The sequence below is a fragment of the Pleurodeles waltl genome, chromosome 3_1 (assembly GCF_031143425.1).
Source record: "Pleurodeles waltl isolate 20211129_DDA chromosome 3_1, aPleWal1.hap1.20221129, whole genome shotgun sequence".
Lineage (NCBI taxonomy): Eukaryota > Metazoa > Chordata > Amphibia > Caudata > Salamandridae > Pleurodeles > Pleurodeles waltl.
In genome coordinates this window covers 1,949,174,878-1,949,198,699 of record NC_090440.1, presented here as the reverse complement: position 1 = coordinate 1,949,198,699, position 23,822 = coordinate 1,949,174,878, and the positions used below count along the sequence as shown (strand labels likewise).

General features: G+C 41.1%; 1 protein-coding gene across 1 annotated transcript in view; it reads right to left on the bottom strand.

Annotated features, from left to right (window-relative positions):
- Positions 1 to 23,822, bottom strand: part of SLC6A4 (solute carrier family 6 member 4) — a 328,754-nt gene that overhangs the window by 226,330 nt on the left and 78,602 nt on the right. Inside the window, exon 2 of the mRNA XM_069226260.1 lies at positions 4,895 to 5,505. Within this exon, the coding sequence (XP_069082361.1) occupies positions 4,895 to 5,505 (611 nt within the window). The remainder of the gene's footprint in view (positions 1 to 4,894; positions 5,506 to 23,822) is intronic.

The following is a 23,822-nucleotide window of genomic DNA, read 5'->3' as shown; positions in this document are numbered from 1 at the left end:
CATCCTCCCTGGAGTTATGCCCCTGTTTATTCCTGTTGTTTTTCCCCTCTTCTGTCATGTAGCGTGGCTACTATAGAGGATCCATGTCAGCTAGATGGTACACTAATATATATCAATTGAAAAGATTCAGTCTCAGCTAGAAATAAGATTGAGCTCAAAAACGGCTGTTTATGTCTAAGGCTTCTGAACATGTTTGCAAGCTTCTTTAAATTCTCTTTATGTTTTAATGCCAAAACGTGCAACATTGAAATCTGCTTGTGGCGGTCATCCCTTTTGGTCTCTTTCTATGATCAGGCCTTTCTCCTGAGTTTTTGAGTCCATGACATTGAATTATTTGATTACTTTGAGGATGATGGTTTTGATACTGCATCACTGTCTTTCAGGTCTTCAGATGCAAAAGGCTTCTCATTTATGGCATACAGAGATGTCTCTTTATGTGCTTTGTTGCGTGAAAATACTGTTTCTTCGAGAGTCCTAAGTCGTTTTACAGTCCTGCTGCTCATGGTCTTCAGCAACTAAAAAATATTAGCTTTCTTTGGCATACCTCCATTTACAGCTTCCGTGGATGAAGACTCCTCTTGTTCGCCAAGATAGGACCCTTTTTCACTTACATCCACTACGTACTCAGCTTTCTATCCCTTTTCAATGAGCACAAAGGTTGACACTCGACTAGACCCCATTATGTAAATTGCCCAGCATTTTCCCAGCAAAAGTTCACAGCATTAGGCTTAAATATCTATCAAACTACACACACCCCATCATTCACTGGTAAAGTGTTTTAGTCAGTGGAGTGCATTGAATACTCCCAAAGCTGAAACTACTAGCATTGTCTTTGTAGCCTAACCGTGGAAGCATAAAACGAAACTTCAAATGGGCAAAAATAATAGTAATCCCCATTTGATCGCTTTATCAGGGAACGAGATTGGACTACTAAAAAAGCCATCCAATTTCATCATCATTCTGAATGCTATCTCCGAGGTCTGGTTCAGAAGAAAGTTAGCTGATGGTGTCTTGCCATCACGGTCAAAAATGATATTTAAAATTTTAAATTAAAAACACATCTGAATTTATAACATAGATACCCTTGTGAGTTTTACCTTACAATCATATCAAAGCAGTAGATTTGTCAGTACATATGAAGTAATCTTATCTTTCCAAATAACTGATGGTATACAGATCCATTTACTTCATGGAACATTGGCATTAAGATTGAAGACCACATTTGTTATTACTAGTTGGTTAGACTGTAGGTTTCCCTTAAACTTTGACAGTACAATACAAGATAGTCCTCTTATGCCAGAGAACGTTCAGAAGTCTGGCACTGGCATATTATATCGAATTAATGAGATAATAGGTTACCCAGAGCGTATGGGGACCACGCATGCAAAATACTTGCCCTGACATAGTAAAGGTAATTCTATATATAATTGTTGTCCATGGCGTATAGATGTGATCAGTAGCGAATTTCCGCCATTGGCATATTGTATGTAATTTGTGGCTTAAGGGATACCCATACCATATGGATCACAAAATGCTGGCCCTGGGATAATGGAGGTAATTATTCACTTACAGGGTCAGCCAGTGCACATTTTGTCAAAACGGGGTAAATTCCTGACAAGTGTCAGGCTTCATTGGCTTAGTATGATATGAACGTACTTGAAAATGTAATGAGGACTCTCTTATGTTTTGAGCAACTTTATATGAAAATGTTGCGTGAACTAGTACAATGTTCCACACTCTCAAAGCTCACCAGCCACCACTACAACACTAAGGAGACACTTGAGGGGTTTCCCACATTCCTCTGGAGGCTAAAACATTTGTCTCAAAGCACCCATTAAAAATAACCTTTGAGAAAGAGTTATTAATTGAGGTGGATTGTGCTCCACCCAAGTAACAAAATACCTAGCCTATTAAATTCAGGCAAAGGTTTCAATAATTTAAACCTGAACTCAACACCTGATCGCTATGGCACAGAGCAGAAGTGAAAAGTGTATAAAGCATTTAGAAGTACAAAAACAGTTAAAAAGTTAATATCTCAACACAACAAAAAGCCCACTCCAATTTAACCAACTAAAGTAACAATTAATAAACAGAATGACACCACAATGACAAATATCCAATCAGAGAAACAGGAGATATGAATTTTTGAAGATTTAAGATAAAAAGCGCCTTGAGACAGCAAAGCATCAATTAGAAGTATCATTTGCAGGTGACCAGAACCAAACTCAGTTTCAGGTTGACTGTGCGCTGGTGGGATACACCATGCTTGTTCTTCCCGGTCAAAGATTTTACCTTGGGACGTAATCTGTGAAATGGAAGTCAGAATCCGTCAGCTCAGCTGGTCAAGGCTGTAGGCTCTAGCCAACAAAGTCCTCTCAAAGCCAGATAGCTCCTGCATGAGGTCTTGTTGAACCCATTGGGTTTGGCGGGAAAAGGTCAGAGGGAGAGTAAATCTAAATTTCATGGCTGATGAAGCCCTGACACTGGTCAGATATATTTTGCACTTTCAATTGGTCAAGCTTTCTACCTACATACTTAGTCTTTTTTTGTGGAGCTCAAAAATCTCCAGCGGGCCAAGCCTAAAGCTGTATTTGGCGAAGTTGTGTTGAAAGCCCATGTACATTTCCTGTAGTTAGACTTATGGAGTAGCTCTCTTCTTGACTGGGTGTAGTAGATATCAAACAAAGTGCCCATTAAGGAATGAAGACATTTGCCCTTTTGAGTAACAGAATAGGAAGAAAGTTTCAGTGTGTACCTATTTCTCTTTCTGTTACACTGTGGACTGGTACTGCACTGTTGCATTGATACTTGAAAGTACTACAACATAGGTATTCAAGCATGGAAGTTGTGAAAAACAGTATGAAAAGTATGCATGTCTTTTGAACATTCAGAAATTATTGGTAAAAAAACACTTTTTCATTGTGCAAGTATTGACAATAACATATCATCCTAATACAGTATATGTTAATCAGGGGTCATTTGGTTATGTTCAGTAGATGTTGTGTCTTCCAGTGATAAGCCTTGTTTTTTTAACTGTATTCTTATAAAAACCTTGTTTTATTTGATGCTATACTTATAACGCTCGCTTTGTTGAGAATAACACAATATTATGGTTGTGTTGTCGGCACAACGTGTATGTTGCTGGATCTCTTCAACAATATACTGGCATGATTAATTTCCCAAGACCTGTCGAGTGAAGGATGAGTCAGATTTGGCTCAGTTTAAATTCTTGGAAGACTGTGGTTATATTTCTCAGAACGAGGCATTTTATTGGCAAGATCTACAGGTAGTTCTACCTTCACTTTCCAGGAGCGTGACAACTTATAGGATACAATCCCTTGTGTAATCCTGGCTCCCCACATATTCCTAGATGCACAGAATAATTTGTTCAAACCATGTTTGTTACAGACAATATTTCGGTCCATCTGCAAGGAAGAACATATTTTCATGTTTAGCTCTAAGTACATGCAGCACCACTGCACTGCAATTCCCAGACTCCTAAAGAAACCTACTTGAATGCTGCTGGTGATTAAAACGGCAATATTTGATTTGGTGCTGCTCCTAAAGAAATATGCAAGTACTCTTCAGTGTTTAGATCTTCTTTGTTCAATACAATGTGAAAACAGGGTGAAGATAAAGACTTTATGCTTCGTTCCTTGGCCCCAAATATAAACACAAGACCCACACAGACACAGACGTGCAAACACAAACAGATGTGCTCTCATTGACAAAGATCAGGTTTGTATGTCATTATATGCCAAGTAACAATATAATATTCCTAGTACTTCCATCAATGAAATTATTTATCATTTGATGTGATTGGGTTCCAGCACATCACAACTCGTGCATAGACACACATACCCAGGAGTGGCTCGCTGGTTGTGGAAGGGGCGGGGTGGCATGCGGTGAGGGGTGGTGGTGGGGTAATAAACTTTAAAATAAATTACATTAAAAAAAAACACCACTTACCTTGTGCACGCCGTCCTACGCCGCACTCCTCTTCCCTGCTGGCTGTATGCACGCAGGCACAGGCTCCCACCCTGCCCTGCGGCCAATCCTGATGCTGCTCAGCATCAGGATTGACTGGGAGTGTCCAGCCAGGGCACTCCCAGGCGGACTGGGAGCCTGTGCAGGCTCTCTACATCCCAGCAACTGTTTTGCTGGGCTGCAGAGAGCACACTGCGCATGTATGTTTGACCGGCCTGAGACGGCCGGCCAAACACACATGCGCTCTGAGGGGGAGTGAGTACTCCACCCTCAGAGCACGTCACAGCCTGTGGCCCTGCCCCTTTAAAATCCTTTTCTGTTAAAGGATTTGCACCTGCCGCTGCTGGCGGGGGGTGACGCTCCTCCACCCTTAAGGAGAAGCCGCCCCTGCACATACCCCCTCCACACACATATATATTTACATGACCACCAATATGTTACAAAGGGAATCATACATAGTGCAGTTTCCAACTTAAGGTGGTGGTACCAGTGTGGGGTAAAGTCAGAGTCTGGGTTCAAGGCATGCCTGTAAATAACACTGCAAACCAGTTATGACACCGGACACTAGAGGAAAAGGGGCCACTGCCTTGCTTCTGTGCCCTTCCTTAGCATTAGTATCTCTTCCTATGGAAGAAGCTTGACTTTTGTAGGAAGATCTGGTCTTGAGGATTTGGCTTTGTCCCCACCTGTAGCCTCAGAATACAGTCTCTCCATGTGTGACTTATAAAAGCATTCCAAACATAGACACATATTGAACATATTAATCAGCCCGAAATCACGGTTGGGCATATAGTATTCTGGCAAGTACATGCAGGCCGCTTTCTTAAAGAATGCCTCATCCGAAAAGCTAAGCCACCAACTTGCATTTTTACAACAAAATATCAAAGGTTTTAATTTTAAGACTCACCTCCTCCATTCTGGTAACAGATGTATGGAAACCTCCAAACATTGCCGAGGTCCACTGCATACCCAATGACTGAGAGAAGAAAGTCCATTTTTTTGCTCCATGTCTCTCTCTCTTCCAGTTCAAGGAGCTGCTGGGTCTGGATCCCGCAAGCAGTGAGAGTGGTGGTCATGGGCACGGCAGCAGTGCTCTGGGTGTCCTCCCGATCTGCTGTACCACTGCCCAGGATGGTGCTTTGAACAGCTGAGTACCCATTGGAGATGCGCCCTGGCTCCCCTTTCTCTCCAGGGCAGGGGTGCACCTTGTTGAGGTCATCTGGCAGCCGCAGGGTGTTTTTGGGATTCTTGGACAAAAGACCATTCCCTTTGCAGTCTGCTCCGGTCTTGCAAGTGAGTGGTTCAGTCTCTGAGTTCAGTGTTTGAGTCTCTCGCCCGGACAGCTCTTTTTCCATTTTTCTTACTAGGATGGGGAAGTTCTGCTGTCCATTTGCAGGAGGAGTTGTGTTAGTCTTTGGCACTCCAGACCAGGATATCGATGAATCCTCACCAGTTTCTGCCCTCGGCTGATAAAGAGAGCTTGGTTCTCTCTGCAAGGCACTGATGGTTTGCAGGAGGCTTTAAGTAACAAAGTATATAAGAAAGAAATGAATTACCATATATTTGTTTATTCAGTCTCTTCAGCACACTTTCAGAACCTGGAAATAACAGGCGACGAAAAAAGAGTCAGGCACAAAAGAACTAAACAAAGGAATGGTTTAGATAGGGCAGAGATGGACTACAGTAGATAGGCATACTGATAGTGTACACAGAAGGCGCTGAAATATAGAAGACACAGCTATGTAGATAAGACCAGTAGATACCAAAGACAGACAAGACAACCTATAAAAGCAGAAAGACCCAGATCTTCAGACACATACTAACTAATAACCAATAGGCAGATAGAAGAGATATGCAGATACAAAAGACAAGAGGTATTAAATAAAAAAATGCACACTCATGAGACGCAGAAGGAATACGCATTTAGAAGGAAGAGATGTAGAGAAGACATAAACAGTAAGTAGGGCAGCCAGCAAACAAGGACAGATTCAAGATAAAATCAACCAGGTGCTGGAACACTGAGCCAGTCGTGATCAGGTGGAACAGAATTCCACACAGGAACTCCACTCCGCCTGGCTTGTAATAATGACCACAGCATAGAAGATAGACTGGTGGAATAGGCATACTAAAAATCGAACACGAAGATAAAATAATCTAAAATGATAGCCAGATTAAAAAAGCCATTATCAGGCGGTGATGGTAACTGGCTCAGTGAGTGCATAATATTTGCAGTCTTTCGCACTATTTCACAGTACAAATTAAAGTAAATCAGATTTATTTAAACAACCCATGTCGCACAAACTAATAGACTGCACACCTCTGAATGAGTACGCCACAATGGAAATGATCTAGCAGCTTTAACCTAAGTATTTTTGAACATTGCTATTTAATTATTTATAACACCTTTTCTCGGTTGGATTGCAATCTCATTTGAATGTAATGCTGGTTCACTGATGTGGTTCTGTCGGTACTATCTGGGTAAGGCTAATTAGAGAATGTTACCCAATTGCTGTCAAATATTTAGATTTATTGGTTCGGTATTACCTGTGTTCCTTAATCTTTGGAAAAGCTGGGTACCCTAATTTAGAGTCACAAAATCGGAATGGGCTGCATCTGTGACAAGGACTGCAGATCTGACAAGCAACTTTAAAAACGAATAGCATTGGACCCATGTATGACAAATGAAGGGCTTTTATCATATTAGTGCGAGGCATTGGCTTCCAAACTCTGGCATGGCGGCCTTCATGTCCATGGTTCCCCATGGTTTGAATGTCATGACCCCTTTTTTATTTTACCTTTTTGGATATATATTACTCACGCTCCTGATTAGGACTTACAATTTAATTAAATTGACCATTTAGATCTCAAACAGTCAAAGGTAATTGTGTATTGGTGCTTATGTTGTAGATGCAATTGTTAAACAATGTTATTCATTTATTAAGTATGGATAAGGTGATCCAGAAAATCATACAAAACACAATAAAATATAAATAGTTTAAATAATTAAATTTAACAGTATTAAATCACAGAATATCAGTAATATCATATTATAATCAAGAAAATAAATAAACGTATCACAGTCTCTCATACACTGTTAACTGATTTGACCTTGAACCGGAAGGGTCCTTATTCTAATTGCCTAATATTGCTAACAGAAAGTGGAAATTCTTTCCAAAATTACGGTGGCAGGCATGTATAAATGAAGCATAAGGGCGACACCTCTTTGAGCAATGTTAAAAAATGTGGTTTTGAAGCACCAGGCTCTACACATAGCTGTGCTATAAAGAAACTTAACTTAACATCTTTGCACAGAAGAGGAGTTTTTTGTTTATTTCTGCCTCTGATAGTCTTTACAAATGGTGTACCCTGATTCGAATATAATGTAGGCAAGAAAACAAAAAATCAGGCTCCTCTGCTCAATTTAAGGGACAGCTCCGTATTGGTGATAACTGCTCTTGCTATTTGGACTTCAATGCTTTGAGAGGAAGGGTGCCAGCATACGTTGTATATAGAGTGATCCTAGCTGTGCAGGAGAGGCAGAATCCAAAAATGTCCTCAACCTACAAACCCTTTACACCTATTATATTTCACTTCGTGATTCCTGCTACTTGATGGAGTGCTGAAGCTTTTCAAACACTCACCCCAAGTCACAGATCTGGGTTGAATCCATCGCTCTTTTGCTCACCATGCCACCCCAGTTTGGACGTAGCCATATGCAAATCATTCTTGACCCAGCTCCCCGTGGGAACAGTCCAGCCCGAACTGCCAAGCTAGGTCCATTAAATCTTTCTATATTTTCCCAAGAAATACTTCAAGGCACTTAAGGCTGATCTTACAAGACTTTCAGGATCGGACCATAAATCAGCGGATCAGAATTTCTCAAATATGGGGAAAACACGGCTATTAGCAGCTGGGTGTAACTATTTGCAAAATTATAATAGAACAGGCCTCTAAGCTACCAGTGATAAAACAATCTTTGCTTCGTAGTTCCCATCTCAGAGATGTGGTAGGAGTAGAAAGAGGAAGATAATATATCCTTCTAAAAAAGTGACTTTGTTGAATGTTGATTATAACTACCTCAATTAAATCCCACAACTCAGCCCCAATATGGATATGAGTCTCAGTTTTCATTTGGCTGCTATCAGAGGTGCAGATATCACATTTCCCCCATCCTAGAACTGGATATAAAAATAATTTGTTATATGCTGGATAATGCTAAATGTCTCATCTGAATGATTATTCTATTTTTCTCTTTTGAAAAATAAATATGAAAGTAATCAAATTCTGGCAAGGCCTCTTGATTTTTGTTTAGGAAAAAAACGTTCTTGCAGTGAAGGTTTTTCCCTATTAAACAATACAGCTTGAGCTTCACAACTGACATGTTAAAATAATTTTCAATCCTGGCTAATAAAAAAACGATTGTCTGTATAAAACAAACAGGCGATTAATGTTTCATCAAATATAGGGGATGCACTAGATAAAACTGGCAACATAGTATCTATAAAAATGAACATGGGCTCATACCATTATTTACAGCAAACTGAGGGTTGTGTTTTCCCGTCTTTCCAAAACACACATGCGCTGAATTGTGAGTGTGCATTTAGATCATAACATTTATGAGTTTTTGTAGATACATTACTTGTAAGAAGGCATGTTTTTGTTTAAGGCAGCCTAGCAGTGTAGAAAGGCAGACAGAGACTTACTTAATGTAAACATATTTCATTATAATCAAAGGTCATTTGTTGCACTGGTAGAGGGTACCCTCCCTCTCCTGAAAACTGCTTAGTAATTTGACAAGAATCCCACTGGTTTCCAAAGCCTCCTTCAGCCATTTAACTTGTAATTTCCTATTTAATTTGTTAATCCGATATAGGAAGGAACCTGGGTGGTTATTTTTAAGGGCCATCCTGTCCCCTTTATTATAAACAGGAAAGATAGCCAACCTAGTCCAAAAAGGAACAGTGTTATTACGTTTTTCAACTTCAGAAGGAATAAAAACTTGGAATTCAAACTCGTAACGTGTGAATACCAAGCATACGGACACTTGGGTGTCCAATGTGCAATGACACGGCTTGAAAATGCATTCATAAATCATAATTTGTTTGTTGCATTTCTGAATACAAATAAATATTTTTACATATTTTGGGTAACTCATTTTTGGAAAAAAGGAATGGAGAGTTATAAAGAGGAAGGAAACAGTTACCCACACAACATGATATTGTGTGTCACAACCAGAATAAACCTCTTCTGACTAATGCTTTCCGTCTAACCTGGTACAGCAAATCTTTTAATTTGAATGAGACTCACCAAGTTGACTAATCCAACATTCTGACAGCCCTATTTGGAGAAAAAATACTTTTTTCAGCTTTGCTTTTGAGCATTCTGCTACCTGTTCCTGTTTTTTTCTTATTTTTCTGCTGTCCCACCAACCACCTGCAAACATCCTTCTTTTGATTGGTAGCATCCTCCTGGCCATCCTCCATTTTTATTGCTTGGTTTTTAAGAGTTTATTGTGGCTCATATTCCTCTTCTCCTTATGCTCCTTCTTATGTCCCCTACTCAATTGCTCCCATACCTCTGTACCCCCCATTGCCCCATATCTCTGACCTCTGTTTACCTGTTTTTTTAACCTGTTTTTTAAAACTTTTCTTTTTATTGTGTTGTCTGGCCTCCAATTCTCTGTCCACTTTCCCCGAGTTCCTTTTTATTTCGGGATTTCCACCCCCAAGACCACCTCACTTTTGTCTCACGTTTTTTAAGAGCCTGGTGTGGCTCTCTTCCGCTTCTCCCTTTCTCCTCCTCTTATCTTCCCTGCTCTCTTGCCCATGTGACTCTATACCTACCCCGCCATTTTTTTTACTTACCTTTTTCATCAATATGGTTAGTCTTTAACAAGGGATTTAGTTATTTTTTAAACATGCACTTGCATTAGTTACATTGTTTTTTAATCAACATAAAGTGAATCTGATCCCTACAGATTGCCTAAGAATCAATAAATAACTTCCCCCAATAATAAGAAAAAACAAAAGTGACTAACTATTGCTGTGCTACAATCCTAAATAGAGAAACAATATATATAATTTTACAAGAGGCTCTTTCTGGAAATGATGACTACTAGGCGTATTTAAAATCACTATAATTATGTGGCTCTTGAAGACCAAGTTATGCGATAGAGTCAACTAAATTAGGCGCCAAGCAAAAACAAATTATGCATCATAGCGTTACACATTTTGGGATAGTGTTATTCCACTAGTTTGTTATTCTAACGTGTATATATGTATCACTGTGCCACTGGATTCAATCTAGCCTGGCTGATGAAGGGTGAAACCCTGAATCCGGTCCCAGGATGCTTGTTTCCGGTCCAGTGGGGACCTGGCTTGGCAGTTCAGGCTGGACTGTTTCCATGAGGAACAGGGTCAAGACTGATTTGCATATGGCTGGGTCCAAACTGGGGTGGCATGGTGAGCAAAACAACAATGGATTAAACACAGATCTGTGACTGGGGGTGAGTGTTTGCATTGTTCAGCAGTCCGTCCATCGTCCTTTTGTGTTGCTAAAGTTGCCCTAAGTGGGAAGGGTATGTCGAGACGTGGGTTCCTTGCTCACTGTGCCACTGGATTCAAGCTAGCCTGGCTGATGAAGGGTGAAACCCTGAAACCGGTCCCAGGATGCTTGTTTCCGGTCCAGTGAGGACCTGGCTTGGCAGTTCAGGCTGGACTGTTTCCATGAGGAATAGGGTCAAGACTGATTTGCATATGGCTGGGTCCAAACTGGGGTGGCATGGTGAGCAAAAGAACAATGGATTATACCCAGATCTGTGACTGGGGGTGAGTGTTTGCATTGTTGAGCACTCCGTCCATCATTCTTTTGTGTTGCTAAAGTTGCCCTAAGTGGGAAGGATATGCCCAGACGTGGGTCCCTTGCTCACTGTGCCACTGGATTCAAGCTAGCCTGGCTGATGAAGGGTGAAACCCTGAAACTGGTCCCAGGATGCTTGTTTCCGGTCCAGTGAGGACCTGGGTTGGCAGTTCGGGCTGGACTGTTTCCATGAGGAACAAGGTCAAGACTGATTTGCATATGGCTGGGTCCAAACTGGGGTGGCATGTTGAGCAAAAGAACAATGGATTAAACCCAGATCTGTGACTGGGGGGTGAGTGTTTGCATTGTTCAGCACTCCGTCCATCATCCTTTTGTGTTGCTAAAGTTGCCCTAAGTGGGAAGGGTATGCCCAGTCGTGGGTCCCTTGCTCACTGTGCCACTGGATTCAAGCTAGCCTAGCTGATGAAGGGTGAAACCCTGAAACCGGTCCCAGGATGCTTGTTTCCGGTCCAGTGAGGACCAGGCTTGGCAGTTCAGGCTGGACTGTTTCCATGAGGAACAGGGTCAAGACTGATTTGCATATGGCTGGGTCCAAACTGGGGTGGCATGGTGAGCAAAAGAACAATGGATTAAACCCAGATCTGTGACTGGGGGTGAGTGTTTGCATTGTTCAGCACTCCGTCCATCATCCTTTTGTGTAGCTATTATATATCAATATATATTGTCTGGCCAATGTTTTCGCTTTATTAGTAGCAGAATAACACTGGAATGTAGCATTCAACAACAGAAGGTGACTGGTTAATTTTTGCATAAAGCCTGCCACTGTGCAGCACTATGTCTAGTGCCGAGTGTAAGTGTACGACCTTGTGTATTCTTTAGTATACTTTTCATTTCATTTGTTTGTTTCAGTGTCCTTTAAAAACCCTTGCTAGTTAATGGTTAGTCCTGCCTCTTTGTCCTTCCTTTTTCTCTTTCGTTTGTCCCACTGAGCAGGGACTAAGTATATTTAGGCCATGGTTCTTTATCTCTTGGTTCCAGGGACTACTTTATTTTGCTTTCTTGCTCATGTTAGACTCTGGGTGCTTCAGGTCATAGCTGCTTGAATTTTATTGCAGCATTCTCCTTCCCACTGCCTCCCAAACTGGAAAAGGCTAGCTGTTGTTCTCCAATCGGAGATGCTGTGAAGGGGTACTCTACAGCTCAGTGAGGGCAGGCGCGCTTTCTCATTAAAGAGAGGTGGAAACTTTTATCCGTCATGTGCGTGAGAAGTCCTGTGACATCTAATGCACGCAACTAAGAACACCCACTTTGACCACTAGAACATGCAGCGGATACATTTGGGGCATGGTCATGTCTATGGAACAGCTGTTGAGGAGTGCCGTACAGCCCAGTATCCTGAGGCATGAGCTCACTCAACCAGGTGTCCAGGCCTACCCCAAAGAATGCGTCCAATAATAGAAAGAAGATGTGGCTGCCAGAGGCTATATAGATGCTTCCCTGTAAACAAATTAAGGTGGCTAACTACAGAGCTCATAAACCTGTATACATGAAAGGTGTACGATTCGCGATGTATTAGCTATTGCTACACTTTAGAAATGCAAAAAGTAAAATTCAACGATAAAACAATGATCCATAGGGTCCTCGTGGAGGCCAACTTACTGCCCACGACATGCAGGACCCGGTGTGTCCTCCGCGTGCTTTTGACTTGCTATTCCTTTCTCAGACAGAAGAAATAGATCCCAGAGCTGCATTTTTTTCAGATGGGCTGTACTTGTATCTATATATTTTAGGACGTTGAAAATGTATGTATTTCTTTTTTTGTTTTTACATTAATGCTTTCTGTGCTTCTTGCAATACACTGCATAAATCTTTCAGAAGCACCTCACGTTTCATTAATAGTAGAGACTGTCCGACATCATGAAAGTTCAATGAAACTCAAAACTACTGAAAGTATGTCTTTAAATTTTACATACATTTAGAATCAAGTTGAAACCTGCAAAACTACCTTTGTCCGCTCTCTGTCCTCCAAAAGAGTGGATTCTTATAATTTATCCCACAAGACAGATGTGTGGAGGGGCATCCCTGACAGAGGGGCCTACAAGGTCATCTCGCTATACGCAGATGACGCACTGATATACCTGCGTAATAGCTCGGAATCCCTAACAGACATACTACAGACATGTACACCTACACATTCGGGGACATATCGGGACTACGGGTAAACTGGGCAAAGTCATGCCTGTTCCCGATGCAATTAATACCAGACCTCCATAGGGAAATAATCCCCACACATAAACTGCAATGGTGTCACACCACTTTCAAGTACTTAGTGGTACAAATCTACCACAGCGAACAAGACCTTAGAGAAGGCAACCTAGATCGGATGATCAGGGCGACAAGAAACTCAATGCCCTTCTGGTGCTCGCTCCCACTCTCACCCTTGGGAAGAGTAGCCATAGCCAAAATGATCATACTACCACGTATTCTATATTATTTCTCAGCACTACCACTTAAGCTTCCTAAGAGCTACTTTGCGCCTCTAACCAGCCTATTAACAGACTTGATATGGGCTACAGGCCGCTGCCGAATAGCTCTAGCTAAGACATACTTACCATTAGAGAAAGGTGGGATGGGCGTACCCCAATTCGAACTATATTATGCAGCAGCACAAATACATTGGATCATGGACTGGACGTGTAACCCAAATGGCCCAGAAAGCCAAATGGTAAGCACACTAACAGGACATACAGACACAATGCATTGGCTCATTAGCCACAACAAACTAATGAAGACTGATAATCTACTACTGGGGATGGCGGATTGGATATGGCATTGATATGTAATGACAACAGGACGTAAGCCACCATATTCACCCAAAATCCGTTACTAGCAACCCCGGGACTAAATAACACAATACGACGATGTAAACTAACCAAATGGGTAGACTAAGGGATTAACACACTTGGCAACATATTCGAAGAAGGACATTTCTTAGCATGTGAAGAATTAACGAACAGATACAACCTGGGTAAAGGCGAATTTCTCACATATAGGGCATTACAACATGTGGTGCGCAGTACATGGGGAAATGGCAGCAATGAACCTACTACAGCACCAATTCTACATGAATTATTGACAGGGTCAGCGACCCAAGCGGATATATCTTGGATATACTGTACCCTACAGGGTCACCCGGAAGAGCTCCAAACACAAGCAAAAAATAGACGGGAGACAGCGCTACATACACCCATACACAAAACCACACAAAACAATGGAACATGGCACTGCTAAATACAAAAGAAATATCACGTAATGCCCGCTTCCGGTACACACAACTCAATTATCTGCACCAGACCTACCTTACCCCAGCAAGAATCAAACGCATGTTTTTACAATCCAACCCGGAATGTCCAAGATGTGGGACACCGGAAGTAGATTTCTTACACATGACGTGGAGCTGCCCACCGTTACATCGCATATGGCAAGAAGTAACGACACAAACAGCCACATGGTCGAGACTACCCCTTACCCCCACTCCAGAGTCCTGCCTATTGGGAATACGTACACGAAAAGGAGCAGATAAACAAAAACACAGAAGCGCAGACCTGACGTTTATTCTATTCAAGCGCCTAATTGCAATACAATGGAAATCAACCAGTACACCTAGCATACACCGTTGGACACAAGAGATGCTACATTGGTCCAAAGCTGAAACACAAGTGTTTCAGACACTACGCGATAATGTTATGGAAATCAAAGGTACAGATGTATGGGACACTATCATAGAACAACTGGAGCAAAAAAACGACAACCGACCCCCCTGAACTGGATAAACGACCAATCCAGTAACAAACATGCCCGTACACAACTTACCAGTGAAGTTTAGCCAACATGCAAATAATAGCCTCAAAACTATAACTATTTTGAACTATGCACCTCCTCCTCCCCTTCCTGAACATGCCTCCTCCCTCCTCCCTGAAGGATTATTTCCTCATATAACACTGAACACAAACAGGTAACATGCACAAACATAACAATTAATATATGGCATCACCTGCTACTCAGTTCTGAAGTGGGTTTTTTCTTGCTGGTTTGATTTCTTTTTGTTTTCTTCGTTTTCAATTTCCTCTAAACTCCGTTGCCTTACTTGGCAGCAAATCGTATATTGAACGCTATACCAACATAATATGTAAATGGCAACGAAACGTTAAATGTAAAGATAAAATGTCGGAAAAAGCGGAGACATATCTAGCAAAATGTACATGTTGTTAAACTAATAAACAGATAAAAAAAAAAAAAGACAGATGTGTGGAGCAGAAGGGGACTGGATATCCTGCAACATAAATGGTATTCTTATAGTACTTTCCATAGCCCCTGCAAAACCATCGGTGTTTTCTGCATGATTTTATATTTGTCCCTTTTGCTACATAATCTATCTTCTGCTACAAAATCTGCAATTTTCACCCACATTTTTTTTGACGTCACACTTATCAAAACTTACTAAAAACTGGTGCCTTATGTAACAGCATAGCAGAAGGTTCTTTACAAACATTGAATTATTATTCTGTTGTATAAATGCACCCCACATAAATCCACTCAATGGCGCATAACAACAATACACATAAATGCACCCCACACCATGCCACATAATTCCACTCAGCATAATTTCACTGTATGCCACACAGTTCAACTCCACACAGTACCATTCCACACCACATATTTCCACACAAAACCACATAATTCCACTCCACAACACAATTCCACTCCATACCACATATATCCAAGCTACAACACAGAATTCCACATCATGCCACAAAATTCAACACCACACCACATGATTCTACTCCACGACACACAAGACCGCTACACACAATTACACTCCATGTCACACAATCCCACAACACATAATTCCAGTACACTCAGTACCACATAATTACTATCCATATAATTCCCCTCAACACCACACAATTACACAACAAGCAATTCAAATACAACCAAGATCCTCTTCATAACACATAGCTAAAAAAAATAAACACTCACAATGCCAGTAGCTCTCGGATTGCAGAGACCGATTGTCTTTGCCATTGCTTTGGTTGTTGGATGTGTATGGCCATTCACTGGTGGCACGTGAAGTAACAGTAGATAATGTGCTGCATGGATAAATACTCATAAGGTCCCAAAAGCGAGACCTATTGGCTATGCCAATGTTTGTTAATAACTTTTGATCTATTTGAGCTAGAGAATTTTTTTTGTTGAACTCTTCACATTATGCTGCAGATAGTGAATTATATGGATTATAGGGCAAAACATTCAAACAAACATCGAAACTGATATGGCAGCAGAATCATATAATGTAATTTGGCCCTGCTAGAAATAATGTGAATTGTTCCCATGTCAATGAGAATAAAAAATCATTAAAAATGCACGTGGATTCCGAATAACGAGAGAACGAATGAATCAGAACAGTTGCCTCTGTAGTCAGCCCATGAGCACTGTCGGTATGGAACAGGATGTTGTGAGTAGAAGTACTGGGCCTGATCAAAGGTCTATAACTGGCACCGGCAGACTGTGGCTTATCTGCAGTCATACTTTATAGGTAGTGAGGGAAAAGGTTCTCAGCACAGTGAATATATAAAGGCAGGGCCGAAAGGTCTGCTTTGTTCCAAGTAGCTGCATGGGTGCAGCATATGTCCAGTGCACACTATAAGAGCGTGTGCATGGTACAGGCCAAGGATAACTGTGTGCTTACACCAGTATTAAGGGTAGGGGGAGTTAAGGCCAAGATCGCTACCCAATGTAGAGTCAAAGGCAGTGTTCAGGGACCTGCAGGCGACACCCGTACTGAACACTGGCGAATGGCAGAAGGGCATGCCCTGTGCCCAGTATCTGCAGGGCTTAGCTACCATTGGGAACCGGGGCAGTGCATGGGCAAGGCAACAGACAGAATAAAAGAGAAATCAAGGAATAGACAGACAGAAAAATGTATATGTAAGATATTTCGTGTTTATGTATAATTCTATCCCAGCAATCGGGCGAGAGAGTGTACATTATTTGTTGTGATCACTGCAAGGTAACTATAACTTACCAGACTTATCCCTCGTGGATTAGACAGAATGCAGAACATATTTCTATTGAGCGCTACTTGCCTAGTAAATACTGTAGGATTATTAGAATGTAATGAGCTGCTTCAGGTTCTCAGACCTTGCTAGTAGTTGAGAACATGACCACATGTCAACATTCAATTGCCTAAGACAAACTCTTTGGAATTCCTTAGCTATCGATCTAGTATTCATTTAGGTCACCATATCCAGTAGCCAAGGCACTTCAGGGCACATATAATTAATTACCTTGGGGGTAAAGGAATGTGTACTTATAAAACCTGTGGTGTCCTATAATGCAATATTTGCAAAAAACAAGTTGCAATGTAGCAAAGACAAATACAGCGTAGCAGTTGGCTTAGTGACTCACTATGTCCATTTTGTGAGTCCCTGCCAAGGAAAATGGAGTAGGAAAGGGGGCATTCCCAGACTTCCTTGCAAAACTCAGGAACGCCTATCATAGTTAAGTTCGTGACAGCAGTGGAAACTGTCCGAGAACGTGTCCTTCCACAGTATGCAGATCGGCAGCTGAAATCGGGAGAAGCACAAAGACAAAGGGGATGCAGCATGCCCTCCATGATGTCCCTACGCACACTGCCACATTTTATTTTCATTGCCGTGATTGGAGTTTGAAAATGCATGGAGGCAGGTCTGACATCCTTGCAGGTCTCCATCCCTGCAGTCTCAGGCCTTCCCAAATACCAATAGAGGGAAAACTACCTCGTTAGTAGTAACACGCTGGTGGTTATGTGACTCCTTGCTATGGTCCATATTACCACCACCAATTTACTGCTCCCATCCTCTGCTTTAGTCCTGTCACGCGAGTCATAAGATGAGGGGCTAGTGGAGCTAATAGTGGTGTGAGTGTCGCCCTAGGCTTCTGTTGGTAGGTTACCGCTGCCAACTGTACCAATGCCTGCCTTGCTTATGGGGAGCAGGGATAGCTTCAGTGCTCCTACACCTCTGCTGGAAGACACCACCGCGGAAGGATCTGAGTAGAATCAGATTCCGACTCCGGGTGACTGACTCGAACGGGATCAACCTTTTAAAGTAAAAGCCAGTAAAATAGTAAAATCTAGACTAGACTTAAATGTGTTGGAAACAATTGCTGGCGAACAACAGAACAAAATAAGTTACAGTCCTGAGAAATAAGTGACCACCACAACCACTTGCACAAATTAAGCACTGAGTTGTTTGTTTTCCAGGAGGGGTTTGATTTGCTGCTTGCAACCGTCCTCAGGTCTCTGTACTGATTGTTCATTCAGTCACCTTTTCAAGGATCTCTGTTATGCAACTTGTGGTGGCGTTTTAAAGGAGAAATGCCACAACATCTGAAGCAGAATGTGAAAAAGAACCAGGGATTTTTAAACTCAGGATTTTTAAAAAAAAATATAGTTCTTACTTAGATTTGTATTGCATTTGAAACACTGTTCCCGGTCCCGAGACCCTGCTAGGTAAAATATTTGGCTGCTCGCAATGTTTTGGGTGCAGGGTGTGAGTACTGGCCATGCAAGGGGGCCCTCATGCACAGCTGGGCACTGATTTTGGCTGTGCTGAGTGGTTCTGGACAAAGGACTTTGCTTTTAATCATGCAGTATGCCCACTTCCTCTTCCTTCAGAAACTACAGGGCACACTTTTCAGCTTTTCCCATTTGTTTCAGGTTGTGGGGCATGGCTTTGCTACCTCTTGTAGCCACACATCTGTATGCACCTTATATTTCTTAATTTATTTCCAATGTATAGAACATCAGTGGATATTTTCAGAACTCAATGTGTAAAAATGTTTTAGTTAAAAACTTTTTATATTCAGTTAGTTCAGAGCTTACAGTACAATTACATGCTTAACTATCATATTTAGTCTGTTCTTTCTCATGTTACTTTAACTCCCCTGACTCCCCAAACCTCACCTCCCCCCCACGCACGCACACACACACGGCATTACCCCCAAAGTGAGGGTACCAGTCTCCGTTTCTTCAACTCATTTTCACCAAGATCACAGATTTATACTAGTTACATCAGTAAGTCAAGTCTAGATCTATTAGTCTTTGAGCTCTAGTAGATAGATCTCCTATGCATAAATGATGGTCCTTCAGTGGGTGCCATTTCTGTTTTAAGTGTTTATATTGCCAATTCGAGTCATAAATGATGATCTCCAGTGCTAGCGTGTTCCATAGTTTGGTACACCATCTAAAGATCCTGGGTGGCTCACATATATCCCAGTCGGTCGCTATCTGCTGATAAGTAGCCGTTAACATTTGGTGTACCTTTTCCCATGTTAATCTCACGTTCTTATCCCAAACACCCACTATGATCACATCAGGTGCATCCTATAATGGGAAACGTATAATTTGTTTAATTTTACTTATGATTTCCTTCCAAAATGACTTTGTTTTGCGCATGACCGTGATATGTGAAGTGTTGAACCTTCTGCAGCACCACGCACACAACAATCTCCCTTTGCATTGGAGTGTTTTTCCTTTAATCAATGTGGGTGAGATACCAATTATAGATTAGGTTGCACCCTTCTTCTCTGAAGGGTGTGAGACATTTCTATGAGTTTTTATTAGGTCTTCCCACAGTGTTTCCCGCTCCTTGTCTTCTATTTCCCTTGGAAAGATTTTAGCCCACCCTTCCTGGTATTTTCATTTTCCCTAAGATTCTCCTAAGTACAATAGTTTATATGTCTTGGAAATTACATCCCGGGACTCTTGGCGTATTTTTGTATATTCCTCAAAATCGGTAAGAGACCTGGTGACAGCCAACTTCATAAATAGATTCACTTGTGTATAGGCTACTCTATCATGGTCTGTGAGTTTAAATTCTGTTTCTCATTGTTGAAATGATATGATGTTATATTTTTTTCAAGTAGGTTCCCTAATTGTTCGACAATAACTTTTTCCTCTATGCAGAAGGCCTGCTTCTGTAAAGCAGGCATGTAATCTGTGTTTCAGTGGATAGGGGTGAATGGAGAATGCTATGTGGTCAGTTCTAGTCACACCTCAATGGCGTGTGCATTAATGTGACAACTATGCTACTTAGGTACGGGTTTGGTGGTCTTGATTGTTTCGCCAACCAAGATCACATAACTAAAGTGAACCCCTCATCACCACCCAAGCCATAAACACCAATATCTTGTGTGTCTCCCTCATTGTCCATGGATATTGAAGTCTTAAATGTGCTGCCAGATAGTACCTCCATGTTTTGGGAAAGGCTAGTCCTGCCCTCTCACCAAGGACAAAGAACTTCTGTGAAGATCGGTGGACTCCCTCACCCCTCCGCCCCCGCAGTGAAAAGTAGAATTTTTTTCGGGATGGAGATAACCACATACCTAGGGATTGGGTTGGCCTGGCTTGAAAAGTTGTAAGCGTCCTGTCAGCACATTCATTTTAATTGTGGGTATCTTTCCTAACTACAATAAGAGTAGAGTCCTCTGTTTATATAGGAATGTTAGAATTTTTGACGTCGAGTATCCCTGTTAGTGAGTCAGTTATGTTTAAGCTCAAGTGACATATATAAATGCATGCCCATCTGTAGGGGAAAGCAACCTTTAATTTTGTTTCTTTCTCTTGGAAGAGTGTCATTTTTAATATTTCAGATTTTTCCTTATTAATTAAAAAAACTGCAATTTTTACAAAGTGTTCAGATTGGTGAGTCATTTCTGGTTCTGTCTGGGTGATGAGCATGTTGTCTGTAAAGAGACAAAGTTCATGTTGTTCTCCTACAAAGGCAGTCTGTTTTATCTCTGGATCTTGTCAAAGATATGTTGTCAGTGGCTCTATTGACAGGGCAAATAAAAGTGCAGAAATGCCCCCCACTTCCTTGCTACTCTTTGTAACTGAGTGGCTCAACATCTTAGCCCATTTACCACTATCTTTGCCTCTGGTTGTTTATAGTTATCAAATACTCAGCTGTGGAGCCAGTCACCTAAGCCCATATTGCACATTGTGTTTCCTAAAATGCTCCTGCTTTCCTGGTCAGAGTCCTTTTCAGCATATAGCATGGCTGTTGCTGTTTGTATCTTTCTCTTGTTTCTTTTTTTTAATTATGAGGGCTGCTTGTCTAAGGTATGGGTATGGGTATGTCAGCCCCTAATAAAACCTTACCTGCCGGCGTCTACGAACACGCAGCTACATACCGAGCCTATTAGCATGCACTTTAATAAACATTTCGATGTAAAACCAGGCCTCTATGACTTACACCTTCTAGATTCTTTCTCCTGCTTAGAGATCAGGGTCAAATCCACCTACATAATAGTTGGAATTGTCTCACCATCTATCTCATCCGTGTTGAATAATAGCGTCAAATGCGGTGCTAATGTTGTCGCTACGTCTGTGAACAAATTCTTCCTCACACTTTACCCCCTCTTTCGGTGATCTTAAAGCCTCCCTTATCTCGGTTTCCTCTGTGGCTCTATTTAAGATTGTCCTTTGGTTCAGGTGTTAGGCATGGCAGCTGACAATTCTGAAGATGTGCCACATCTTCAGTTCAGTTTCTCCCCCTTTATGATATAGTTCTTGATAAAAGTCTTTAAACACCTGTTTTTCCCCCTGATTTATTTTAAAACTCCTTGCTTATCCCAGATTTCTGCTACATATACTTTGTCCATTTTTGTTTTTAATAATTGGGCAAGCAGTCTATCTGTCTTGTTGCTTTTTGAATAAAAGGAGATAGGCTACTAACCGGAGTCTTTGCTTTTCAGTTTTTACGGTGAACATCAGTAGCTATAGCAGGTGACTTGGTGAGTGTTTACCTTCCTCACAAAGATTTTTTTTGTTGTGTTTGATATAAGAGATAATAAGCTTCCCATACTCAAAAACACATTGTTCATGCAACAGCGGCAGTATTAAGGTGACGGGTCGGAACATATTAAACTCGTACCTGTGAAGTTGGGTGAGTGTTTGACTTACCATGATCGAAATACAATACTGTCACCATTACACATGGTGTTAATTAAAATCTCCACTTCCACTGCTTGGGAGCCTACATTCACTGTCCTGAGGGAGACCTGCTTGATGATCAATCACCATGGTGAGTTATTGAGGTCGAAATGTCAACAAATGTATTTGTCTGGATCACTTGTATGGGCTGGCATTGAAAGACTGCTTTTATGACTGAATCCGCCTCTGTTGTTGGATATTGTTCAATGGCCAGACTGAAGATACTTGATTCAATATTTACAATATTTTTCATTTATACTTCATGCACATTTTACTTCATGAGCACTTTGCATACATTGCACATGGAGCAACCTTTCATTATATATTATTTTTCTAGAGAAATTAACTAACCTGAGGCAATATATATATTTTTTATGAAATCAACTGTTTCGTATGGTTTATATGTGTATGTGTACTACAGACGTGGTTGAATGGATGGGATGATCACAGACTTCTCTAAAACAGACATATTTTGCAAATTGATCTTCAGAAAGTTTTTCAAATATATACTGTGGTCTGTGGGTTGTTAAGGTTTTCTAGTATTCCAAGTTCACCCAAGATGTTGTCTGTTTCTAATTTCCATTCTCTATTTTTAAGGGCATTCATAGCTAATAGTCTGCCTCTAATATATGCTTTTAAGGTGTCCACTGTAATTGTAATGGGATACGATTCTTGGCATGTGTTAGCAGAAATTCCTTTATTAGGGTTTACATTTCCTGCATGTTGGCTGAGCCCCAATATACATATTTCTTAAGTCTCCGTCTACCTTGGCATTTTCCGTTTCCTGTACCTCTCTCATGGCCCACTCTACATGCGCGTGGTTAGCCAGCACTGTGTCTTCCATTTCAGGGTTTTAAATTATGCCAAAAATCTTTTTGTCTGTATATATATGATCGGTTCTCGTGTATGTCCTGTGTGTGGCCAAAAAATATGAATAGACCTCAGTAGCATTATATTTTTTTCAAGAGTCTACTATATCTATGTCTTACATTTCATTTTTCAACCTTTTTCTAGCTGCTTTGCTTAATACTCATGCAGGTTAGAATGACATAGATCCATGTTCCAAACTAGATTAAGATTGTATTACAGCCATGAAAAGGCTGGCGGAGAATGAGGTCGTAATCCCCAGGATCTCTGCCACCGCCAGACTGCCGGGATCCAAGATCCTAGTGGAGCTGGCAGTTCCCTAGCTGTCCGACTGTGAGGGTTGTTGTGTGGCGGTCAGACCGATGCATCCGTGGTGGTCATAAGACCACCACACTGGTAATCAGGCCCTATGTAAGTTGCTGTCAGTAAAATGTCTAATGACTTGTCAAGCTACTTAAAGCTGTGCAAAAAGTTCTCAAACATGTGTTTGTCCCTCTCTGATTTGTCTTGTAACATGTAATACAGTCAACAGTGGCAACAGTTGGCCCATGTAACTTGGGTTTCCTATTCTGATCCCAAGTGCAGAGTTTTGTTAGAATGATCATTCCAAAATCACTAGATACATTTGCACCTAATTTGTCATTCAGACTCATTACACTGTCTTTTGCCTTAGTTTAATGATCGTTTATTTATCTAATCCAATGTATTTTGAAATATTAACATCAGAATGTCATAACGCTATTTTTGACAATTTGGCTAGTAAACCGGTACACAAACTGAAATTTCAATTAAAAATCAGTGAGTGCCATTATACGTAACATCACTATCCAAACTATCAATAACATCACAGAAATTAGGCATAATTGGTATTTTCACTTTTATTTGTTGATAGTTAAAATTCAGCTTAGTTTCCATATGCATCCAACAAGAAAACATCTCTATGTTAAAAGTGGTTGTACAGCCTTCGGACTACAATTGAAATGTATGACGACGTAGACTTTTTTAACATATCGTTTACAAGGACACATACTAGCCATTAGAACATCGTAATATTGGGAACTCTATTGAAGAGAAAGGAGCTGCAGCAGATATAAACATTGGTATAGGTCTGCTG